The 23,127-nt window shown below is 47.4% G+C and overlaps 1 protein-coding gene across 1 annotated transcript in view; it reads right to left on the reverse strand.

The window, feature by feature from the left end:
• Positions 1–19,822, reverse strand: part of LOC135812974 (uncharacterized) — a 29,721-nt gene extending 9,899 nt beyond the window's left edge. The window contains exons 1-3 of the mRNA XM_065326193.1: positions 19,535–19,822; positions 6,637–7,053; positions 167–295 (exon numbers count right to left, since the gene is read on the reverse strand). Of these exons, the coding sequence (XP_065182265.1) occupies positions 167–295; positions 6,637–7,018 (511 nt within the window). The 5' untranslated portion in view covers positions 7,019–7,053; positions 19,535–19,822. The remainder of the gene's footprint in view (positions 1–166; positions 296–6,636; positions 7,054–19,534) is intronic.
• Between the last annotated feature and the right edge of the window lie 3,305 nt (positions 19,823–23,127).

The raw sequence follows: 23,127 nt of genomic DNA on the forward strand, positions 1-23,127 counted from the left end.
CATCTAATTCCTGCCATGCCATGAAGCAATTGGCTTGCGCCACTGCACAATAAACTTTGACATCGACATCCGTGGTCACCAGCTTTCTGTGAACACCATAGCATGCTTTATAGCATATTTTAGAATGGAAGAATCCGGGTTACGTTATATACAGCAAGGCACTTACGTTGACATTCACCCATGGTCCATTGGAAGTTTTGTCCACAAACAAAGTTGACAGTTGCCATTGCCATTCCCACTGCTGGTACATGATTACAATCCACCACGTTAGTGTCATTGCATTCCAACATGCAACCTGGAGTGGAGAAGTAAAAAAGTCCTATGTTACCTTCAATCTCGTGAAGATGGGCTTCGGCTTCAGGTGGCATCCTCCATTGACATTGCCAACCCCACGCGAGGACTTGAACTCGGGACCTTGCTTGTCATGAACAATGCTCTAACAATCTGAGCTATGGGACCAGGCCAAACCTACAAGGCGCTGACAAGTTGCTCACTCCAAAGGCAACTCACAATCTGGTAAAATGTGAATATTAAATTTTGTTTGCTTGGAAGAGATACTGGACGAGATATTCCTTTCACTACCAGCTGACCGCTCAAGCGACAATGCACTCAATGCCAGGTTGTCAGCTGAGCTGTGCACCCCCCAGCGCCAGGGCACTTTTTACCTCCAGTTCAAAAATCGAAAAGCCAACCTTTCATGGATTTTTGGTACATTCTGTACTGAATATCGTTTTCTAAAGTATACATCGCAGGTAGACAACTCATAAAGGAAGCCATTGCCCTCGAAAAAATCGCAAAATCCGAAGTACAAGCGTGCCGCGTGTTCTAGGGTCAGCCGCTGTGCAACAAGTCATGTCATGTGAAAGTGCACCGTGCGCCGCATGTACTACATACACCCTGTGTAGCCAGTTAAGTTAAGAAGTAAAGTTAGTTGTTGTTTTGGAGAGAGAAGCAGGTCCTGTTTTCCGTTCGGTGGGATTGAAAGATCTGCCAGTGGACCGGAGAGCTACAAACTTGAAGCAGAAGAAAGTGCTCGCTGAAGCTTCCCTGTCTTCGTGGCAACAGGACTTCAGTTTGCGAGAGACTTTCGTCCTGTCACTGCGGACGCAATTCGTGTTGCTTGCAGAACACTCGGGGAATGATCGTAAGTCGTTTCGTGAAGCAGATTGGGTCGCTGTACAGCCACGGATTGTTCTGCCGACATGGTGGTCCTTTGTTCTAATAATTATTAGCAGTCCAAACTCATCTTTTCAACTTCGGAGAATGAAGCGCTTCCCTGTTCCGTTGACAAGCTAGCGCTTCCCTGTTCCGTTGACAAGCTAGGCGTTCGCGTATGTAATGCACTTTCGCATCAGCTTGCAGTAGATCGTTCGGTTTTGAGGTAGATGTCATTGTGGAAAGAATAATATTACAGTCGTCCCTCTCTAATCCAGCACTTTATAATCCAGCACCCTCGATAAACCAGCACAATTTTCAGTAGCCAAAATGTCCTCTTCATGCACATTCTAGCAGAAAATCAGATTTGTTAATCCAGCACCCTCCCTAATCCAGCAGATTTCCGTGGCACAAATGGTGCCGGATTATAGAGGGACCACTGTATAATTGTGTTGTAGCTGACATACCTGTAGTGTCCCTTGACCGTGCTGGTCGCCATTGCAAAATTTTAGTTCTTAGGTAGTTCTGGACCCTAACGAGCGCCGCCAGCACTGTTTCCGTCAAGTTTGTAGCCTCATGCAAAATGCGTTCGTGAGGAACCCGTCGTTTGTTTGTCTCTACCCGTGACCCCAACCGCCTATCGCAATGGATAGCCGCCTGGAGTCTTGGTAAATAGCTAGGCATCAGGTCTGAACCAAATTCTATGCTCCGTGCAATGAAAGTTGACGGGAAAGAGAAAAATAATCACACCGACTCAGCGAGGTGGAAGTGCGTGGGAACCGATTTCTCGCGCCGCTCTGCTAAAAATCGGAACGCATTTTCAACGACGCTGGTTCGTTCTTTTTTTCCAAATGGCAACCGATACTCCTGGCAGCGTATTTCAATGGGTATTGACCTCTTCCAGGGCCCAGTTACCCTATACGGCAGCTAAACATCTCCAATACAGTCAGACCTCGCCTAACCGCACACATCCGTTTCCACAAAATATCCGGATAGGCGAGGGAACCGGATAATCGAATACACATACTGTATGTGTGCATAACATGTGCTGTAAATCGGTCACCAGCGATATTCTTCTGGATGGCGAGGGATCCGGAATAAAGAAGACCGGATAAGCGAGGTCTGACTGCACCCTGAAAAAGGGCAGAAGTTGTGGCCCAAACTGGGCGAAGTTGGCCTGTCGACGGAAGTTGACAGCGGCACTGGAACTGCATTTTTTGCTGGTCGACTGCAGTCGACAGCAGCAATGGGCTGTCGACAGCGCACGGCTGTCGACAGCGCAATATGGCTGCCGAAAGTCTCGATTGGGCTTCAATGGCAAGAAAATTTGAATTTTCAAATCGTCAGAACACGAGTAGGCCATGGTTTCCCCTGGATTTTGGAGACTAGTCAGCCCGGACAGCCCGGGGAACACGCTGATCATCTGCGTCTTGTTTCAAGCTTCCCCTCGTACCTCACATGACTGCCTTTCCTTCAAGAAACATTTGTTCTATGTCGTACGACTTTGGCTTCGTTCTGGAATACTCCTTGTGTCGTCGCTGACAAACTCGGCTCCGAGAAGCCCTTCCCGATTTGTTCCCAGCTTAGATCGATATTTTCCCAGATAGAGGACTATCCTCTGGTTGTCTTCCCCAAGTGTCATTAGAACAACAATGATAATCTGTCCTCTGAGTGTGGCGTACGTGTGATGTACGAATAAGAGAGTAATCGGAAGGGCTATCGTGCGAGGGAATAAAACCCCCCGACGACAATTGGCGCCCAACGTGGGGCTCGAACCCACGACCCTGAGATTAAGAGTCTCAGGAAGAAAGCACCCAAAACAACCAGAATGCGCACGATAAGCATGCGCACAACAACAAGAACATGTACGATAATCTCCAACTGGCGCAGTCCGCGCGCGGTCCGCACCAACGTGCCAAAAGGGGCACACACATGCCAAAAGGGCAGGGACAACAAAAGTATTGAACGTTTTTGTTCCCTTCTTGTCAAAATAATACTGGGAATGATGGAAATAAGCTAAAAGACTACAACTGTAAGGGAAGGAAGTTCAGAGATACATCACTCCCATTATGTGTAGAAGTGACACGAAAAAAAGCGTGGAAATTCAATAAGTGACAAAAACGAAGCGAAAAGAAAAGAGAAAATATCAAGACAACTAGCACTGCCCGACAGGTGACACTTGATTCGTGTGTGTTTTGTTGCGTGGTAGGTCTTTGTTACATCTTGTCGTGTCGGAAGGTTTTTTCCTGCTCCAAAGAAATCACGTATCACCGAAAAAAGCACGGTTTCAAGTTTGATCCGAACGTGACAGCCGGAAACCAGCTGATTCACTTCAAGTGATTCTTGCGTGGAAGATGCGGAATTCTGTCCCTGCGGTCAGGTCGTTCCTTGGTGTCTCGGGCTATCGCCGCAGATTCATCCATGCGTTTGCGCAGCGGTCAGCCCCACTGACGGCTCTCACAGGTAAGAATACGCAGTTTGTCTGGAGGAAAGCTTGTGATGCTTCCTTCCGCGCCCTGAAGTCTGCGCTATCGAGTGCTCCGGTTATGGCATTCCGGGATGCCGGCCCCTTCTATCTGGACACACATGCCTCTAAAGTGTCCATTGGTGGTGTACTGAGCCAGGTACAGGACCAGGTGGAACGCGCCATTGCGTTTGGCGGCTGAATAATGACGAACGCGGAGCGTAACTATGACGCCAGTGACCGCGATGCCCTGGCCCTTGTCTTCTTCGCAAACCACTTCCAGCATTGTCATACTTGCCAAGTACTGAGAGTGCTTTTTCTGGGTCGCCATGGCAAAATCCCGGGATTTGCCTTGGTTTTTCGGGATATGTCGTATTTTCCAAAAAAAACCTTTTTAACTTTTGATGGCACCAACATTTCGATAATAGATGATTGATGGTGATAATCGGATCACATTTACACATGTTCAAGACTCGAAAATGGAGGTTTTCAGGGACTGTTTATGGAAGGAGCACTGGTACTGCATGCTATGGTGATCCGGAATCAATAAGGATAACTACTGGCCTGTGACAAGTCATGTGAAGTGCTCCAAGTACAATATCAAGCTTGTTTCTTGTACAGTGAATTTCGGGATAATCGACAGGAATTTCGGGATCGCGGGAGTTCATCTAAAATTGCGGGATAATCCTGAAAAAATATGCAGGGGCGTCACAGGGTGGTTGTGAGTGGTACGACCGAAGCGGGGGTCCGGGGGTATCCCGCGGAGAAAAAATTCGGATTTTTCGGCCAACAGGGCACGTTTTAGCACTCTACAGCCGCAAAGGAGGGTTCCCCTACAGTCCATTCAGAAAAAGATGGGCCCTGGCTCTGGCGAGCTCCCGTATTTGGCGATTTTTCGTGATTTCATTGTACACAGTGCAGTGCTGCGAAATTTGATCTTTGAAAAAGAGTCCAAAAAGGGTACCTGAACTGGGGTTCGAACCCCACAATGCACTGTTGCAGGCAGGGTCAAACGGCCTGGATTTTGATGGTTTTTTCCAATTCAATGCTTCTGGGGCAAAACCTGGCCGATATCCTATTCTTGTTATGGCTTGCTTTTTGGACAAATAGACTTCAGAAACATAATTGGAAGAGGATTCCATAGGGGATTGCAGAAAAAAATTCTAAAAAAACTCAAAGTTTGACCCATTTATGGCCAAAAGCTAGAAGTCCATCTTTTTCTGAATGGACTGTAGCACTTATTAGACAACCCCACTCCACTCTCCAGCTCAAAAAAACGGTTCTCATGGAATTTTTGGAAATTTCTGTACATCATAGGTGGCCAAGGCAAAAAGGAAGCCATTGCTCTCGAAAAAATCGCAAAATCCGAAGTACAGTTCTAGCGCCAGCCGCTGTGCAAAAACGTACATGTATGTCATGTCCTGCGGCTGCGAAAGTGCGCCGCGCCGCATGCACTAGTCTATGATTGTACATGATGTACACGGCCGGACCGCGGACAGTCGCGTTTTTTGTTCGGTGGGATTGAAAGATCTGCCAGAGGACCGGAGAGCTACAACACTGGAAGCAGAAGAAAGGGCTTGCGGAATCTTCTCTGTCTTCGAGGCAACAGGACTTTAGTTTGCGAAAGACTTTCGTCCTGTCGTCGCGGACGCAATTCTTGTTGCTGCTACCAGAAAATTCGGAGAACGAAACGATCGTAAGTCGTTTGGTGAAGCGGGTCGTGTCGGTGAACAGATGCAGAATGTTCTGCCGCCGTGGAACAGCAGTCCAAACACTTTTCAACTTCGGAGAATGAAGCGCTTCCCTATTCCTTTGACAAGCGCGGCGTTTGCGGGTGTATATGTAATGCATTTTCGCATCAGCTTGCAGTAGATCGTCCGGAGCCAGAGGTACTAGGTAGGTGTCGTTGTGGAAAGAATATAATTATGTTGTAGCTGACAAGTGACATGCTTGTAGTGTCTCTTGACCGTGCTGATCGCCATTGTAACATGGCCGATCTTGGAAAATTTTAGTTCTGGACCCAGTGATCGCCGCCAGCACTGTTTCCGTCAAGTTTGCGGCGAATGTGTCAGTGAGAAACCCATCATCTGGTTGTCTCTACCCGTGACTCCAACGGCCTTTCGCAATGGATAGCCACCTGGAGTCTTGGGGTGCTAGCTGCTAGGCATCAAGTCTGAACCAAAGTATGCTCCTTGCAATGAAAGTTGTGATGTTTTGTACAAGTCGGAAGATCCTTGAATTTTTTTATTGCTTTTTTCGATGAATTGGGTGGACCATCCTTGGACGAAAAGTGGTACGACCATGGTCGTAGTGGTCGTACCGTGTGTGACGTCCCTGATATGGATACTTGGCAGGTATGCATTCTCTGCTTGGTCGCGAGTTCAATGCGCGGACATATAATTCTGCGCTAACTGCGTTGCGGGCAACAAAGAAAACAAACCTTTGTTGCCTTTCACCATGAATGATTGTGTTGTTGACAAAGGCGGAAAGACAATACCAAGTCTGTGCAATAGGTCCTGCGAGCCAGACGTTCACCGCACTTTGTTAAGTTATATGTACAAGTGTCTCTTACCTTGAATGATGATGGAGTACGCTGTTGACAAAGGCTTGACTGCTACAACACATCGGTCCACTACATCCTGGGATGGCTGCTTTGCACCTCCAGAAGTATCTACGAATCTACAATTAAAACTGTGTGTGTGTGTGTGTCTGTGTGTGTCTGTGTGTGTGTGTGTGTGTGTGTGTGTGTGTGTGTGTGTGTGTGTGTGTGTGTGTGTGTGTGTGCATGTATGTGTGCACTGCTTACCCACGGCTGCATGGCCAGTGCTCTGGGGCCGCTAGACTTGCGACCGGATTTCCATGTCCACGACAGTATTGAAAATATTTCAATGGACATCATGATAGCGGTGCAGGAATTCTTAGCACCCACAATGTTTGTAGATGTATTTAGTAACCCAAGTAGAGAACTCTACAAACAGTTGCATTAACCTGTTGATTTTGCTGGTTATGAATCTTACCTTGAATGATGATGGAGTACGTTGTTGACAAAGACTTGACTGCTCTATCACATCGGTCCAGTACATCCTGGGATGGCTGAGAATAAGTTGGCACATTCTCTACAAATCTACAATTAAAACTGGTCTTGTATGTTGTAGTGCATGTCACATTGAACATCACACCAGCTGGGTTATCTCTGGTAAGCATTATGCTGGAATCATTTCCCATAAAACTGAAAGTAGAGTTCACATATTCCAACAGTCCATTTTGAGATGTTCCAATCATTGTGTTCACCATCTTTGTTTTAAGATCTAAAGTGGATGTCCAAGTGACGTTCATACCTGATGAACCCACAGTATTACATGGTATATCATATCTCTGATCAGTGTAGTTGAAAACCATTGTTGTAGGAGTGACAGAAGTACGACTTTGCTTTGCTGTACATTATAATGGGGATAGAATGTTAATGTTCACACACGGACAACCACATACACACGCACACGCCCCTCCCCACACACACATACACACACACACGCACACACACACACACACACATACACACACACATATGTGTACACATAATAGTACCCAATTCACGGAAAGAACTGTTTCCTCTTTTGTGGACTCATCAGCGCAGCACAGAGAAAGGCCGAGCCAGATTGCAATAAAAAATACATTTTCCAAAGCCAGATTTAAACCAGGTCCGAATGTACCTTGCCAGAGTGCTCAATCTGAAAAGTCAGTGAGCTCAGCATAACCCAAACACATGCCGTTCAATATGAACATCTTCATACTCCGAGTTCAGTTGCTACGCAACCTTCCCATGTAGAAGGTAATGCAGGCATGCAAGGAAGACGGCTAAAAGTCTCCCGTAGTCGATACTGGCTCTCAGCCACAAATGCCCTCTAAACCCTCTCTGAACTCCCTGTCCGCTTTCACACTAGCTCAGTCGTATTATTCTACTACAAGTATCACCTTTCCATTTTTTTCCATTTTCACCTTCCATAAAATATACATTCCCCTCCCCAACTTCTACTCCTCCCCACTTTTCGTTGCACGGAAGTGTCGCTAAATCTGAGACCTCAGGTCGGCGGAAATACTCCAGTTTCACCACCACACCTGGGACTGCAGGCACCTAAATAATACAGAAATCTGTTCTCAAATTTCGTAGTTTCTCGTTTAAAAAATCTGGCATAGAAACATAATGACGCCGTGTGCAAACAAGTGTCTAGTTGTGTTTCGTCGTCGTGTCAATAAACAGTCTTCTAAATGTTATCGTCGTCCCTTGGAGTAAGTGTGGAGATGGCACGGGACTGGGAGCAGGTGGAGAAAGGCCAGTTACTACAACTGCACGATGTATTTTAACATGATGCTGCCATGTTATCACGCCTTCATGATTTGCAACTTTTAGGATGCCAGTGTTTCCAATAATTATTAGTTTTAGATCAAGCAATGTTCACTGTATGGCACCATGCAGTATTTCTATGTAAATTCACTTTCAGTGTGATAATGATTTCTGATGAAAAAGGCGTTAAATTCCCTATATACTGCTTTGGGGTGAAGCAAATATTAGCACGTTCGACAAGGTTCGCTCCAAAGTGGATTTGAAAAGAATACAATTTGTTACTAAAGTACTCAAGCATGCAGCTTCACTTGAATTTTATCTGTTTTTCTGGAATGACTGCTGCTCTGCGCCCTTTGTGAACATTACCTGCGCTCGTGGAGCAGCTGGAAAGGACCACTAGTATGTCTTGTTCCTGGTTTAAAAGTGGACAGTCGACATTTGTGCCTTGAAAAAAGGAGTAGAGTGCAACAATGTACGTCTGTAGCTGATTTTTGGGCGCTCCTCGTACATTTTGATGGTAATAGAAAATTCTCAGACCGAAATCAGCGTGTCCGTGGGCGTACAGTTTTCTTGTGAATTTGTTAGTTATTTCGCCTCGTACCTATGTCAGGTGATATTGAAGTGGACAAGATGATTGTCATCATCTATGTACTGTTCATCCAACTTTGCACCGTCCTCGTTGAAAAGTGATGCTGAAAAAAGGTCGATTCGCAAAATATGTTGATTTTCATTGTACTTGAGGACAAGCGATTGCTGGCTACGTCACACGACTGTAGTGTTGGAAGAATGCACAAATGCCGGTATTTGCATTGAATGGAAGCGAGGATATGCAGCCATGAGCATAAATTATAAAAAAAAACTTGGGGGGGGGCAGGACCGCTTGTCAAATTTCTACACAAGCCTCTGGCTCGCAATGGTAAAAACAACATGCATAATTATTGCAATCGAGTTGCCCCCCGCCCCCCCCACTCATCCGGACAGCTTGTTTATTACGACACATCAGACCTTGCTATCGACCCTCACGATAAATAAATATCAACATGACGTACAAAACGCAAGGGTCCCTGCCGAAACTTCTGTACAAAATTTCCTCACTATAACATAATCCGCAATAGCATAATTTTCGCTATAAGTATATAATATAACCTAACCAGTTGATTATATGGGAAATATAAACCTGTATACAAACCGAGGCGAAGCCGAGGTTTGTATATTGGTTTATATTTCCCATATAATCAACTGAGTAGGTTATATTATGCTTATACTGAGCTGATATACAAACTCCCCTCTCCCCCACAAGGGTAGAGATTGGAATTCCAACCCACAACCATGGCTCGACGAGTCTTCCTTTCACCAACCTGTGCGGATCAAGTACAAGACTACCACTGACTCTGTGCAGTGCATGCAGTGCTAGTGCAGTACCATCACACACTCTTTGTGCCTTCACTTCAGTTTAGTACTGAAGTACTAGTTACATCGGAAGTAACAGCTATGCGCCAAGTAAGTTAGTTTGAACCTCACAGTGCTAGTGACCGTTACCGCGCGCAGATCTCACCGCAGGCTCTGTAAAAGAACCGTTTGCTCATTAGACTTTAGAGACATAGAGTTCGTCTCCTTTCCAAAGTAAGAGTAAAATGAATCAGCACGAGCCTGTTGAATCGACTCCCAAACGTTTCTTCTGAGGACGACCACGAATCACGATGCCATTATTCAAGCAGCAGTTTCTAAGAACACTGGCAGTGCCACGGATTATGGCTGCGCATGTTCCGTCCGCTCTGCGAGGGACGCGGAAAGGAGAACATCGATTGGAAAACCATCAGTAGTGAAGTTCCGTCGCCCCTGCTATCTGCATTCTATGTCCATGCAAAAACGCAGGAGGAGCGGCACGCGGGGCTCTTCAGCCGCACATGTCGAGTGCTGCGCTTGACAGACGGAGTGCTGAAACAGCGAAAGAAGGACAGCCTCGAACGCCAGGTGCTGCACAAGGCACATGTTACAAAGGACGACGTTGTATTCTTCATCGTTGACGGGAAAGAGATCCTGAAGTTGGGACCGTCGTGCATGTCGAAAAACCATCAAGGCGGACTGCAGGTCACTAGTGTAATCCTAAAAAAAAAGGAGTTTATGTACCAGTTTATACACCAGTTTATACACCAGTTTATATACCAGTTTATATACCAGTTTATATACCAGTTTATATTCTCGTCATCGAAGTACCTGTTATATGCAAAATACAAGTCTGGAGTGTTGTGTGGGGAGAGATGGGAGTTTGTATACAAGCTCAGTATAACACACTGTATCGCAGCGTTCACTTGGTCCCATGCGCACAGAGACGTCAGTAGAACACAAAAATGTCATCCTGTCAGGTGTCTTTCCAGGCTGAATCACTTTTTTTAATGTCGCCTCAAGGCTCCATATCCTTGCTTCCATTCAACCCACATACTGGCATTCATGCGTTCCTCCAAAAACTACACGTGTGTGGACCTGGGACATAAGGTGTACTTCGAATTAGTATTTTCAATACATACTGTAGACACACTGTAGAAGTTATACACACACTCCCTGAGTTGATCAGAGTGGCTCATAAGGCCACGGTCACACATGCACTTTTTGGCGGCGCCACCAAAGCGGTACTTACGCTTCGGCGGAAAGTTTGGATTTCGCCACGCCAAAATAATGCGAGCGGAACCTCTGCATTCGCGTATCCGCTTCGGCGGCACCTGCATGGCGATGGCTTTGGAGTTTAGTGTTAGTTGGGAGTTTAGTGTGCATCTTCTGGCACTGACTTCTGGTGTTGTTTGGTTGCCGTTTGGTGTTCGGTTTTCATATTGTTCTTCTTTCGCAATGCATTTTATGTTCTGGAGATCTCTCAAACGATACTACATCATTGTGAGTGAAAAGTTGGTGAGGAAATCCATCTCACAACTCCTTGGCCGGGATCGCGCACGATATCCAAATCTCTCCTCTCTTATTTACAAGCAATGCGTCCATCAGAGTATGCAACACTAGGACTGCAACCAGAGTGTAGTAGCGAACTAGTATTCTGCCACACCCTCACATGGAGTCACTGCAACTACAGGCATCCACACTGGGGTCGATGATGGATCTTGGAGGAGGCAATGACACCCTGCAATACAACTATTTGAATTTGATATTAATGCTAGTGCTGAAACGAACATAAAATTTGAGATTCGAACGTTCTCGATGTTAACGAACGAACGAACGAACATTCTCTAACATTCTTGTCGCACGCGCGTGCTCGCGCATGAACCGGCATAGGCAAGAAAATAGTGGAATTTTGGAATACAGTATAGCAATAAACTTTTGTGGCGCACAAATTTTGCGTTTTCGTGAATGCGGCTGGTTTGTGATCAGAATTATTTTCGATTTTTACCTCTTTTGAATATTGTAGTTGTGCTGTCTGCAATGAACGTACTGAGCAGTTTGTGGCAATTTTCTTCTCCAGAATGCGCAATGGCCGCGAAAATAGCGAAATTTAATCACTTGCGAAAGTTTCTAACTTTACAGTACATCTTTTATGATGCTTTCAAAATTTGAGGCACAATGGCCTCCAACTGAGCAATGCCATACTGCTACTGCTGAGGACCAGAACGGTGCGTCACAGCAATGTTTGTCATCAACTTGCTTCCTGTTCAGTGTTGATGCCGTAGAAATAACTGCACTCCCGGAGACGACAGAAGAATGCTGAAAGTTACCGTACTTGTGTTCTCAGCTGCGCATAGAGGTTGCTCGCCGGTTTGCGCTACGGGAAATCCTGCAGGTAGCTGACTTCTCATCCTCGGATTTAGTAAAATGATCCCAAACAACAGAACGGGGAGCACGACCGACAACAGATTCTGACATGGGAACAGTGTGAACTCGAAACAAAAGAAAACTACGAAGTGGTCAAAGGAAAAGCGAGCAGCCAAAATATGTAAGTACATGTATGAGTACTCATGCTTTGTTCCGATATTCGTCTACATGTTGTCGACTCGACTCCACAACTCCAGCCAAGTGCCGGTTTAGATCGTGAACCGCGCACGCGCGTGCGGGTCGTGTACCACCTGGGGTAGCGCTGGTCACAAGCACGCAGCTACACATATTCTACAGGCGGTGTGTGAAACGATCATGACTGATCACGATGTTTTTACGGGTTTATCGTACCGTTCGCACATTCTCAAAGTTCGAATGTTCGTGAGAACTACGAATGTTCGTTCGCTGTGGCCTAACGAACGAATATTCGAATGTTCAGTATATTCGTATCACCCCTAATTAATGTTAGCGCTTGCACCCGAATGCATCAGAGCAGTGTATAGGAAATAGGAGAGCCAAGTGACTACATGCAATGGAAAGTCACAGAGCAAAGCTGCATGCATACCCACGTATTCTCACAACACCGCACAAGGATGATTGGGGTACACCAGTGTGCTGGTTTCGATCAACTGGTGAAGCGATTGGCGTTGCAAACAGCCAAAGTGATCGCTCACGACTGAGCTGCAGCAGTACCCGCGATTGGGTGCAAAGTTCCCTGATCGACGTTGCAAACAGCCAACCAGGGTGAAGCAGTTGGCGTTGCAAACGGCCAAAGCAATCGCTCATGCTTGAGCGGCAATAGTACCCGCGACCGGGTGCAATGACTACTGATTGGCGTCGCAAACAGCCGACCAATAGTATGCAATTTTAAGCAGAGATAGTAGCAGCAAAGCAACCAGTTGAAGGAAGCTGTTCCCACCTATATAATGTGGGAATGGGAGGGTGGGTGGCAAACAAATTCCGGTTGCTGCTCAGTGACACTGCAAAGGAAAGCGCAAGCCAAAGTCAGCGCAGCAAGAGCTACCTAAGGCGATTTGGGCACGCATGCGCAGCAGTTGAGTGCACGTGTAAAGCTAGGTCAGTCGCAGCTAGCATGCGATAGAGAGCAGCGCATCGGTCTTATCGCTAACTAGGGTTAGCCCAAAAGCTAACCCAACATTTAGCGCTTGCACCCGAATGCATCAGAGCAGTGTATAGGAAATGGGAGAGCCAAGTGACCACATGCAATGGAAAGTCACAGAGCAAAGCTGCATGCATACCCACGTATTCTCAAAACACCGCACAAGGATGATTGGGGTACACCAGTGTGCTGGTTTCGATCAACTGGTGAAGCGATTGGCGTTGCAAACAGCCAAAGTGATCGCTCACGACTGAGCCGCAGCAGTACCCGCGACCGGGTGCAAAGTTCCCCCTGATCGACGTTGCAAGCAGCCAACGAGGGTGAAGCAATTGGCGTTGCAAACGGCCAAAGCAATCGCTCATGCTTGAGCGGCAATAGTACCTGCGACCGGGTGCAATGACTACTGATTGGCGTCGCAAACAGCCGACCAATAGTATGCAATTTTAAGCAGAGATAGTAGCAGCAAAGCAACCAGTTGAAGGAAGCTGTTCCCAGAAAACCAGCACACGGCACCCCAGCAAGCGTTCACCACCAATGCACGAGAGCTAAGAACAAGTGATCAAGGCACGAGATGGATAAAGGTAGGCATGCAGATGGATGAAATCCAACGCAGGTTCTCAATACGGCAATTTAGCAATGACAATCGGTACCTGTATGTCAAGGCTATTACATCGACTGGAATGGCAGCACTGCTCCTTCTGGTTGTGCTTGAGCAGCTGGGGCGAGACGCCGGAATTCCTCCATGCGGAAACGAGACAGCGAATCGGCAATGCAGTTAGACTGGCCAGCAATGTGAGCAGCAGTGACGGTGAAATTGAAGCGGGCGCACACAAAGAACAGCTCCCTGATCAGGGTCATCACTGGCGGTGACTTGGATGTGCCGGAGCGGATGCAATCTACCACAGCTTTGTTGTCACAGTGCATTGTGATACGAAGCTGGCTCCATTCCTTGCCCCATGTGCAGCACGCTGTGACCAACGTGTAGAGCTCCTTCCACTCAATGCTGTGAGCGAGTTGCTCAGGAGACCAGGTCCCTTGAAGCCAGCGGCCGCTGTTGAATGCGCCCCAGCCCAGGGTGCCACTGGCATCAGTGAACAGCTCCAAGTCTGGAGATGGTGTCCAATCTGGGAACAGGAAGAATGACTTTCCGTTCCATTGTTCCAGGAGCCGTAGCCACCATTGGATATCTTCCTGGCACTCGGTAGTCAGACTGATGCGGTAGTGAGGCTGCTGGTAGCGACTGCAAATAGACCACAGGCGCCGCATAAACGTCCGGCCGGGTACGATGACTCTTGCAGCGAAGGAGAGTTTCCCCAGAAGAGATTCGAGTTCGCGCTGAGACAGGGTGGGGTTGATGCCCGCTGCAGTCAACAGGCGCTTGATGTCAGCCAATTTGTCGTCCGGGAGCCGGGCTTCCATCTTCTCACAATCCAGGATAATGCCCAGGAATGTCAGGGTTCGAGACGGGCCTTCCACCTTCGCAGGCGCGAGCGGGACTCCGAGGTATGAGAATGCACGGAGAAGAATGGCCAGCTGCCGATTCGCCACTGCGTGGCCCACGCTCACGCACAAGTAGTCGTCCAGGAAATGCAGCAAATTAAGGATGGAGAATTCGTGGTGCATTATCCATTCGATGGTGGCTGCCACGGCATCAAAAACCGCCGGGCTAGAGCGGAGCCCAAATGGCAAGACACGGTCGTAGTAGTACTTCCCCTTGCCACAGGATGCCGAGGAGATGCCAATCCTGTGGGCGGACGGGTATTTGACGGAAAGCGCTCTTCACATCGAGTTTAGAGAGATAGACAGGAGACGGGGAGGACATAATGATGTTAATGGCTTCATCAATGCTGATGTACTGCAAAGAGAAAGGCTCGGCAGGGATCCCGTCGTTAACGCTGGAGCCGGCAGGGCTGGACAGGTGGTGTATCAAGCGTAGCTTGCCATTCTTTTTCGGAACGGCGCCAATGCCAGAGCAGTATATAAATGGGAATGGGGGCGTGTCAAATGGGCCAGCCGTGTAGCCGGCGTTGCAGGAACCGGTGAGCTGTGCAGACACAAATGCAGAGTGCTGGAATGCTGATGAGAGGTTGGACGAGTGCTGGTTAGTTATGCGGTTGCCGGTAAAGCCAATGTTAAAGCCGCAGCGGAGGCCGTTAATAACATACAAAGCCAATGAACTGGCAGGGTGGTTACGGAGCAGTGATTCGAAGCGAGAAACAGAGAGGGGTGTGTGGACAGCAGGACATGCGCTTGTGAAATCAGTAGAACTGCAGCCAAAGCAGCAGAGTTACTGGCGCCTACCGCACTTAGACCCGTTGTGGTCCTTGGACCCGCAGCGGTTGCAGACATGGCCGTACTTGCACGTGCTGAGACTGCAACGCCCAGCGTTGAAGTTCCGACAGATCGGTTGGCCATTAGACACCGTACGGACTCCATTGAAGGCTTGCTGGTTGTTACGTTGCGGACGAAAGGGACACTGGCCGCCTCCGGGATGGACGAGGCGGCAGGACTCACATGTGGGCCTTGATCGGCTAGTCACGGACATTTGCCACAGATTTATGTCGATGACGTCAAAGCGCTTGCCTGGCTGAGCAGAAATGGCACAGCGAAACTGGGTGTCGTACGACAGCCAAGCCTCCGGATAGTATTGCCTGTTGGCTGCAACAATGGTGGCTTGGTATGAGAGCATCTCTTGCAGGCGGGACGGGTTGGCAGAACACACGACGTTCATGAAGAGAGTCCATGCCTCCAGCCATGTCGGCAAGTCGTGGACACGTCGACGAACGGGCTGGGCAGCTCCACCTTCCACCACCTCCAGAGACTGGCTGCCACTGCTGAACTGCAGCTGAAGCTGGCGTGGGGCAGGATACGAGGTGGCGATAGTATCGGGCAGCAGCTGGGTGAAATCTACAAAGTCACCCTTCAATATTTTCTCTCGTATTGTCTGGGGAACGGAGAGATTACCAGCGTTGGAAGACTCCGCCGAAGGCTGAGTTCCAGCGGATCCAGGGGCAGTGATGGTGCCGGTGGCCAGCATTGGAGCGATCGCCTCCGACAAGGCAACGGTGATGGCGGAATGTACTTCCTGCCACACAAACTGGCGCAAATCGTCATTCCTGCTCCGGTCCGGGATCTTGGGAGTCGGAGAAGCTGCTGCAACACTCTCCAGATCCTGCTCTTGCTCCTGCCGCAGGGATGGCGTGGCCGACGGGGATCGAGGTTCCCGTGCCGCCGAGCTCGACGTGTCCTGGATACTGAGCAGCAAACGGGCAAGAAGCTGGGGCTTTGTTCCGCTCGAATTCAGCCCACGGCCTTCCAGCTCGGCCCGCAAGTCCGACACGTTCATACTACGTGCTTCAGAGGTAGACAACATGTTTGTCGTGCAGTAAACGGCTGCGAGGAGGCTACAAGGAGTCTGAATAATTAATTCTATTCTCCTCAAACAAATTCCGGTTGCTGCTCAGTGACACTGCAAAGGAAAGCGCAAGCCAAAGTCAGCGCAGCAAGAGCTACCCAAGGCGATTTGGGCACGCATGCGCAGCAGTTGAGTGCACATGTAAAGCTAGGTCAGTCGCAGCTAGCATGCGATAGAGAGCAGCGCATCGGTCTTATCGCTAACTAGGGTTAGCCCCAAAGCTAACCCAACATCTATTGCAATTTCAAATTTTGACTTCATGGAGAGTTTCAAAGTTTTAGGAAATTAGAGGCCACATGCCACGTACTGCTCTTTTCTCTCCGAAACTCAACACTTGCAAGTCAGATATGAAAGAAAGAAAGAAAATCATCAGTCACACCACAGGGAGTCGAACCAGGGACCTTGCTATTCACGAGCAATGCTCTAACCAACTGAGCTACATTATAACTCTTATCCACAGTGATGGTAAATCTATCCTTCTTCGATCGATCCACATCTGGCTTGCAACATACTGGCAACTCACACCAATCAAGAGGGCCCTCGGCCATTCGCTTGATATCATGGGGAGCGCATCAAACTATGTCCACTGCGAGCAAATACAAATTGCAATTTCAAATTTGGACTTCATGGAGAATTTCAAAGTTGTAGGAAATTAGAGGCCTCTTCTTCCTTTCATATCTGGCTTGCAAGTGTTGAGTTTCGGAGAGAAAAGAGCAGTAGGTGGCATGTGGCCTCTAATTTCCTAAGTAATGCTATTATTATATTATTATATGATCCAAAGCTATTAATTATGCTTTCGAGTTTGTTATCGATGCCATGACATCATGGCCGGGCAAATTTCCTGTGCAAAATTTTTCCTGTGCAAAATTTCTGTGCACCCCCCCCCCCCTCCCCCCCCCGTGAAGGGGTCCGGTGACGCCCCTGACTAGTATGTCTTGTTCCCAGTTTGAAAGTGGACACTCGACTTTCATGCCTTGATAAAGTAGTAGGGTGCAACAAGGTACGTCTGTAGCTGATTTTTCAGTGCTCCTCGTACATTTTGATGGTACTGTAATAGAAAATTCTCAGACCAAAATCAGCGCGCCGGTGGGCGTACTGATTTCTTGTGAATTTGTTAGTTGTTTCGTGATGTTGAAAAAAGGTTGATTCGCAAAAATATGTAGATTTTCATTGAACTTCAGGACAGGCGATTGCTGGCTACGTACTTCGAAGTACACCTTTTGTACCAGATCCCCACGACTGTAGTGATGGAAGAATGCACAAATGTCGGTATGTGCATTGAATGGAAGCGAGGATATGCAGCCATGAGCAGAAATTAAAAAAAAAAACACTTGGGGGCAGGACCCCTCGTCAGATTTCTGCACAAGCCTCTGGCTTGCAATGGTAAACAACAACATGCGTATTGGAAGGGAGTTACCCCCCCCCCCCCGGCTGTTTTTTTTTGTGCGGTTTCACGCCACTTAACAATATGGCCGCAAGAATATTTGAATTTTCAAATCGTCGGAACACGAGAACGCCATGGTTTCCCTTGGATTTTGGAGACTAGTCAGCCCGGACAGCCCAGGGAACACGCTGATCATCTGCGTCCTGTTTCAAGCTTTCCCCTCGTACCTCACACGACTGCCGTTCCTTCAAGAAACATTTGTTCTGTGTCGTGCGACTTTGGCTTCGTTCTGGAATACTCCTTGTGTCGTCGCTGACAAACTCGGCTCCGAGAAGCCCTTCCCGATTTTTTCCCACCTTAGATTGATATTTTCCCAGGTAGAGGACTATCCTCTGGTTGTCTTCCCCAAGTGTCATTAGAATACGCGCGTGGACTTCTAAATATGCACGATGAGTCAGGAGCCTGCTTTCTCTTGATTTGGAAGACAAATGGTGTGGCCCTTTAGTTGCTGTTGAGTGTAGAAGGTTGCTTCCTGCTGTGAATTGCTAAGTCAGCATGTGGGATATTGTAGAAGAAGACAGCAGCCCGCCAAGAGAGCTTAAAATTGTGATATCTTCCCTATTGTGCGTTGAACGATTACGAAATGTCTAACTTGATTTTTGTACACCCGAGCAGGCCATGCAGAGGCTGACAATCACTTGCGAGATCAATCTCCAGACTGCCAGGAGTAGCTTGAGCGAGTTTGAAGCGGAAAGGCAGCTAACTGGGCAGGCCAGGTCACCTTTCCACCCTCTTTCTCTCTCAAATTGCCGAAATGTCGAGTATCTCGCTCGATTGCTTTCAAAACTTTTCTCTTGGTTTCGCGTCCCAAACCGTGGAACCACACGAGGATCGACATGAGTTTCTTCCAAAAACGCAAACTCATCGCGTATCTGTACTATTCGCACAATGTTACATAAATCGCACCCAACCACGCCATATTTATAAGTGCCTGTGCGTGAACAGCCGTGCCCCCCCCCCCCACACTAATCCAGACAGCTTGTATATTACTACACATCAGACCTCGCTATCGACCCTCATGATAAAATATACCTCAATATGACGTATAAAACACAAATGTCCCCACCGAAACCGCAATACTTCTGTACAATTTTTCTCACTATAACATAATCCGCAATAGCTTAATTTTCGCTACAACACACTGTACCGCAGTGTTCACTTGGTCCCATGCGCACAGGGGTCGACAATGGATCATGGAGGAGGCAACGACACCCTGCTATACAACTATTTGAATTTGATATCGATGTAAACTAAACTAATATTCAAATACACCTGTACTGTACTCGGGCGCAGTGAATGTGCCCCGAGGCAACGAGTGTACTTGAGAGGAGAAAGCCAGCAGCTTGTCAGCGATGCACGATAGCTCTGCAAGTGAAGGTCGCTTCAACTCGGACAAGAACATCTAAAATAATTTCATATTATGTGTACGTGCTGCATTTGCATCCCCTCCGCCAAAGCACACAGAACAGTACATGTATGTGTGACCGCTGCATCGTGTGTTCCGCAAAGCGTCTCTGGTAGTTACGGTTTTCGCCTCCGCAAAAGCGGTGCAAACGTTACATGTGTGACCGCGGCCTTAGTAGATCGCTATCACTTCAGTGGTATTCAATCAGCAAAGAGAGTCATTTTGATATGCATGTTGCATATCGGTGTGCAAAGTTTACTACAACATGTAACTTCGCTAAGCTAAACGTGCAAAGCTGGCAGCATAACTTGTACATGTAGTTCCTTGGTCTTCATTTCTCCTCATGAAAGGGATCCATTTGCATTTTTGCACTTACCTACAATGTTGAGTTGATATGTTTGAGTTGAGTTGTGATCCACTGTTCTGCAATGGTACAGTCCAGTGTATGAAGTGTCCAGTATCGGATGTGCTGTGGTGTTCACTGGTACCCTAGTAGTAACTCCTGAGAAGGCACCTGTCTCAGCCCACACTAGACTACCATCAGTCTTCTCTAGTCGAATCCATGGTCCTGATCCACACTTCACAATGCACTGTGGTAAGTAATTGGTAACATTGGCTGTAGGTTGTCCATCACCAAAAATCACGTTGAATGCTGATGTTTGTCCCGTAGCACCAGCAGTTAGAGAGACGCCCTGACCTACATAGGAACACAAAAGAGTACCATAGCAACAAAAAAAAGATCAAAGCAGCACACACATGCCAATAGTTTAGCAATAGTATTGCACTGCAAACTTGCCATTGCATATGCTAGTATGCAAACACCACAGAAGAAAACACCAGTGATACTCCAAACACATGAAATGACACTGCCAGATCTAGTTGAATACACTAAGGGTGCGTTGGAATTGTTACTCTTTGACTTTTCGAGGAGTTTTACTATTATTGTTTTTTCGGCAACGCGGATGATGGTGATGATGATGATGATGATGATGATGATGATGATTACTTCAAATATCCTGTTGTCATGGGTATGTTGCGTACCCGCCTGCCGTTTTGCCTCTTGAGGTGGGCCATTACGTGCTTTCGTGGTTGCCGAGGGTCTTATAACAGACGGCGGGTGAATTCCTTTGTGGCCCAGTGTCGTTTGGCCGCATAGTGAATTTTTATGCTATGCCTCTCAACAATATCACTATGGATAACATCACATTTTTTAAATAACTATTTGGTAAAGTAACATCATCTGTCATTCAATATCTATCTGGTAAAATAATCAGCATTTGAATATCTACTTGGTACTAATCATTCAACTGTTAAATGTCATATTTTTACCTGAATATCTATCACGATTTTTGCACATAATCTCGGTTATCACCGTTTCAAGCCCGTACAAGAGGCCGTTTCCAATGATGATGATGATGATGACCTGATGTTTGTTTTTTATATTTGTAGTTCTATTGTTGACATCTTTTGTCTTTTCTTTGGGTTAAAAGGTTAACTTCATCCTCGTTTTCTTATTGCCTTGTATTGGAATTTGCCCATAAAAGTGGCTACGGTGTGATAATGCATTTTTATATTTCGTGTTTTAACAATTGCTCTTACAATACCTTGCGTTTTATATTCATAATATTGTTGCCCGTAAAAGCGGCTTGGTCACATGATGATGATGATCAGTCAAGAATTTCATGAGTTATTGTTTGATGGGTCGATAGATAGAGGCCGGTGTTTGTGAGACTGCAATCATTTAATGTTTCTTCCTTAGTGGTGTAGGTAGATTCTGTTTTGTAAGCATAGTAGGACTACTTTTGTTTTGTAAGTCAATCTCATTCTCCACGCTTTGCTGTCATTTGATTATGTTTCAAAGTAGTTTTTATGACCTGATGTTTGTTTTTTATATTCGTAGTTCTATTGTTGACATCTTTTGTCTTTTCTTTGGGTTAAAAGGTTAACTTCATCCTCGTTTTCTTATTGCCTTGTATTGGAATTTGCCCATAAAAGTGGCTACGGTGTGATAATGCATTTTTATATTTCGTGTTTTAACATTATTTTCAGAAAATTGCTCTTACAATACCTTGCGTTTTATATTCATAAGATTGTTGCCCGTAAAAGCGGCTTGGTCACATGATGATGATGATGATGATGATGATGATGATGATGATTTTTGATGATGATGATTTGAAGCCACTTCCTTGGGCAAACAAAACACAATTTCCCAAGATGAAGGAGTGGAACCCTACACAAATAATAGTTTAAATGAATCCAACGCAAAGATCGTTTTTCCATGAAATACAACAATTGAACACAATTACATGCTTAAAGGCATGAAAGCAACAAAACAGCAACAAAAGGGTAAGCGCCATACCAATCCCGCATGCACAGTCAGGACACAGCACGATACTTAACAAACTAGACCTGACTCGGCCACGGCAATCGAGACATCATGAAAACATCTCGCCGGATGGTGGTACCGTGACCGAGCCCCACGTATGCACAACACAGCAGCACGCAGCAAAGCAAAAGACAGCCGACAGCGGAGTAAACCAATGACCTGGGAATAGTGAGATCCCGATGACTCGGCCTGCATCTGGCACAGTCTCTTGAGGAACACATTGCACAGCCTCCCACAACCACCATGCACAGAGAACACGAGAGGTGTGAAAGCGGCTCTTTCTACATTTGTGACTCTTGGCCCATATTCGTTCCACTTACGCCGCTCGTGCTGCTGGTACAATGCAGGAAGGGTTCTGGACCCGTAGGAAGGAGCATCTGGGCAAAATACCCTTACATCAAAAAAAAGCTTCCTCCCCACGGGTCCAAAACCCTCGAGCGGCTATGTCCAGGCGCGCATCCTCTCGGCGGTTCGTTGACCGAAGAGGAAACCTCTCACCAGAAAGAGGTTGCAGCGCTGGTTCTGTCGAAACGGCAGTGCAGACTTCAGTCAATTCCCTCGCCAGCAGGTCACGTATCTCGTTATGACGAAGTGTCGGGAAGCCGCCCCTGGCGCAACATAGCTGATGCTCAACTGAGAACAGCTCACCACACACACAGGTTGCTGGTGTATTGGCTAGCGGCCATGCATATCTCAATGCCAGAGCATCCCGGAAGTCACGCTTGGTGAGACGAAAGCCATGCTCCGCCAGGGGCAGCACGCTCAGCCATGAGGATGATCCTTTCTCCGTGTGTTCTTCTATTCGTCGCTTCGTCATCTCATCGCTCGTGTCCACTATTTTGTTCCTGGCTGCCTTTGCGCGCTCCCGGTTTTCGGTGTGGACGACACGCTTTTTGTGACGCATTTCATCGATCATCCTCTGAAAGGGGGTACCAGCACCAGCAACATCAGCAGCCACATCCGGTCCAGGGTTTGAGTTGCCAGCGACCTCCCGCGGCTGCACCTCCGTTGCCGTCATCGTGGGAGTGGGAGACGCTCCACCACGGTCAGCAGTATCTGCAGAAGCCGGCACATCTCCAGCGAGAGAAATTGGATCGCTATCCTTAGCGAATGATGATGATGATGATGATGATGATGATGAGTTCTTCAATTCGTCTCTTCGTCTCCGGCGGCGGGGAGATTGAGTCACTGGAGGGTACTTGCCAGGGCGATCCGCTGGCCATGGCTCTGTATGGTATCGCTACAGTCCCGATGATTCGGCGCCTCCAGGAATCCAATCCATCTGTGGCTCAGGTTTGGTACGCGGACGACGATTCTGCAGGTGGCCGCGTTTCTTCATTGTCCACATACTGGGGAGACATAAGCCAACTGGGCCCTGACTATGGATACTTTCCAAACCCACGGAAATCAGTGTTGCTGGTCAAGCCGGAGCATGAGGAAGAGGCCCAGCGCCTCTTCTCCGCCACTGGAGTTACCATCAAGACCAGCGGCAACCGTCACCTCGGCGGAGCGATTGGCAGTGAGGAGTTCTGCTCTGCCTTCATGGCCAAGAAGGTGGATAAATGGAAGCAGGTTCTGGATTC

Source organism: Sycon ciliatum, chromosome 3 (genome assembly GCF_964019385.1).
Source record: "Sycon ciliatum chromosome 3, ocSycCili1.1, whole genome shotgun sequence".
Taxonomy (NCBI): Eukaryota; Metazoa; Porifera; class Calcarea; order Leucosolenida; family Sycettidae; genus Sycon; species Sycon ciliatum.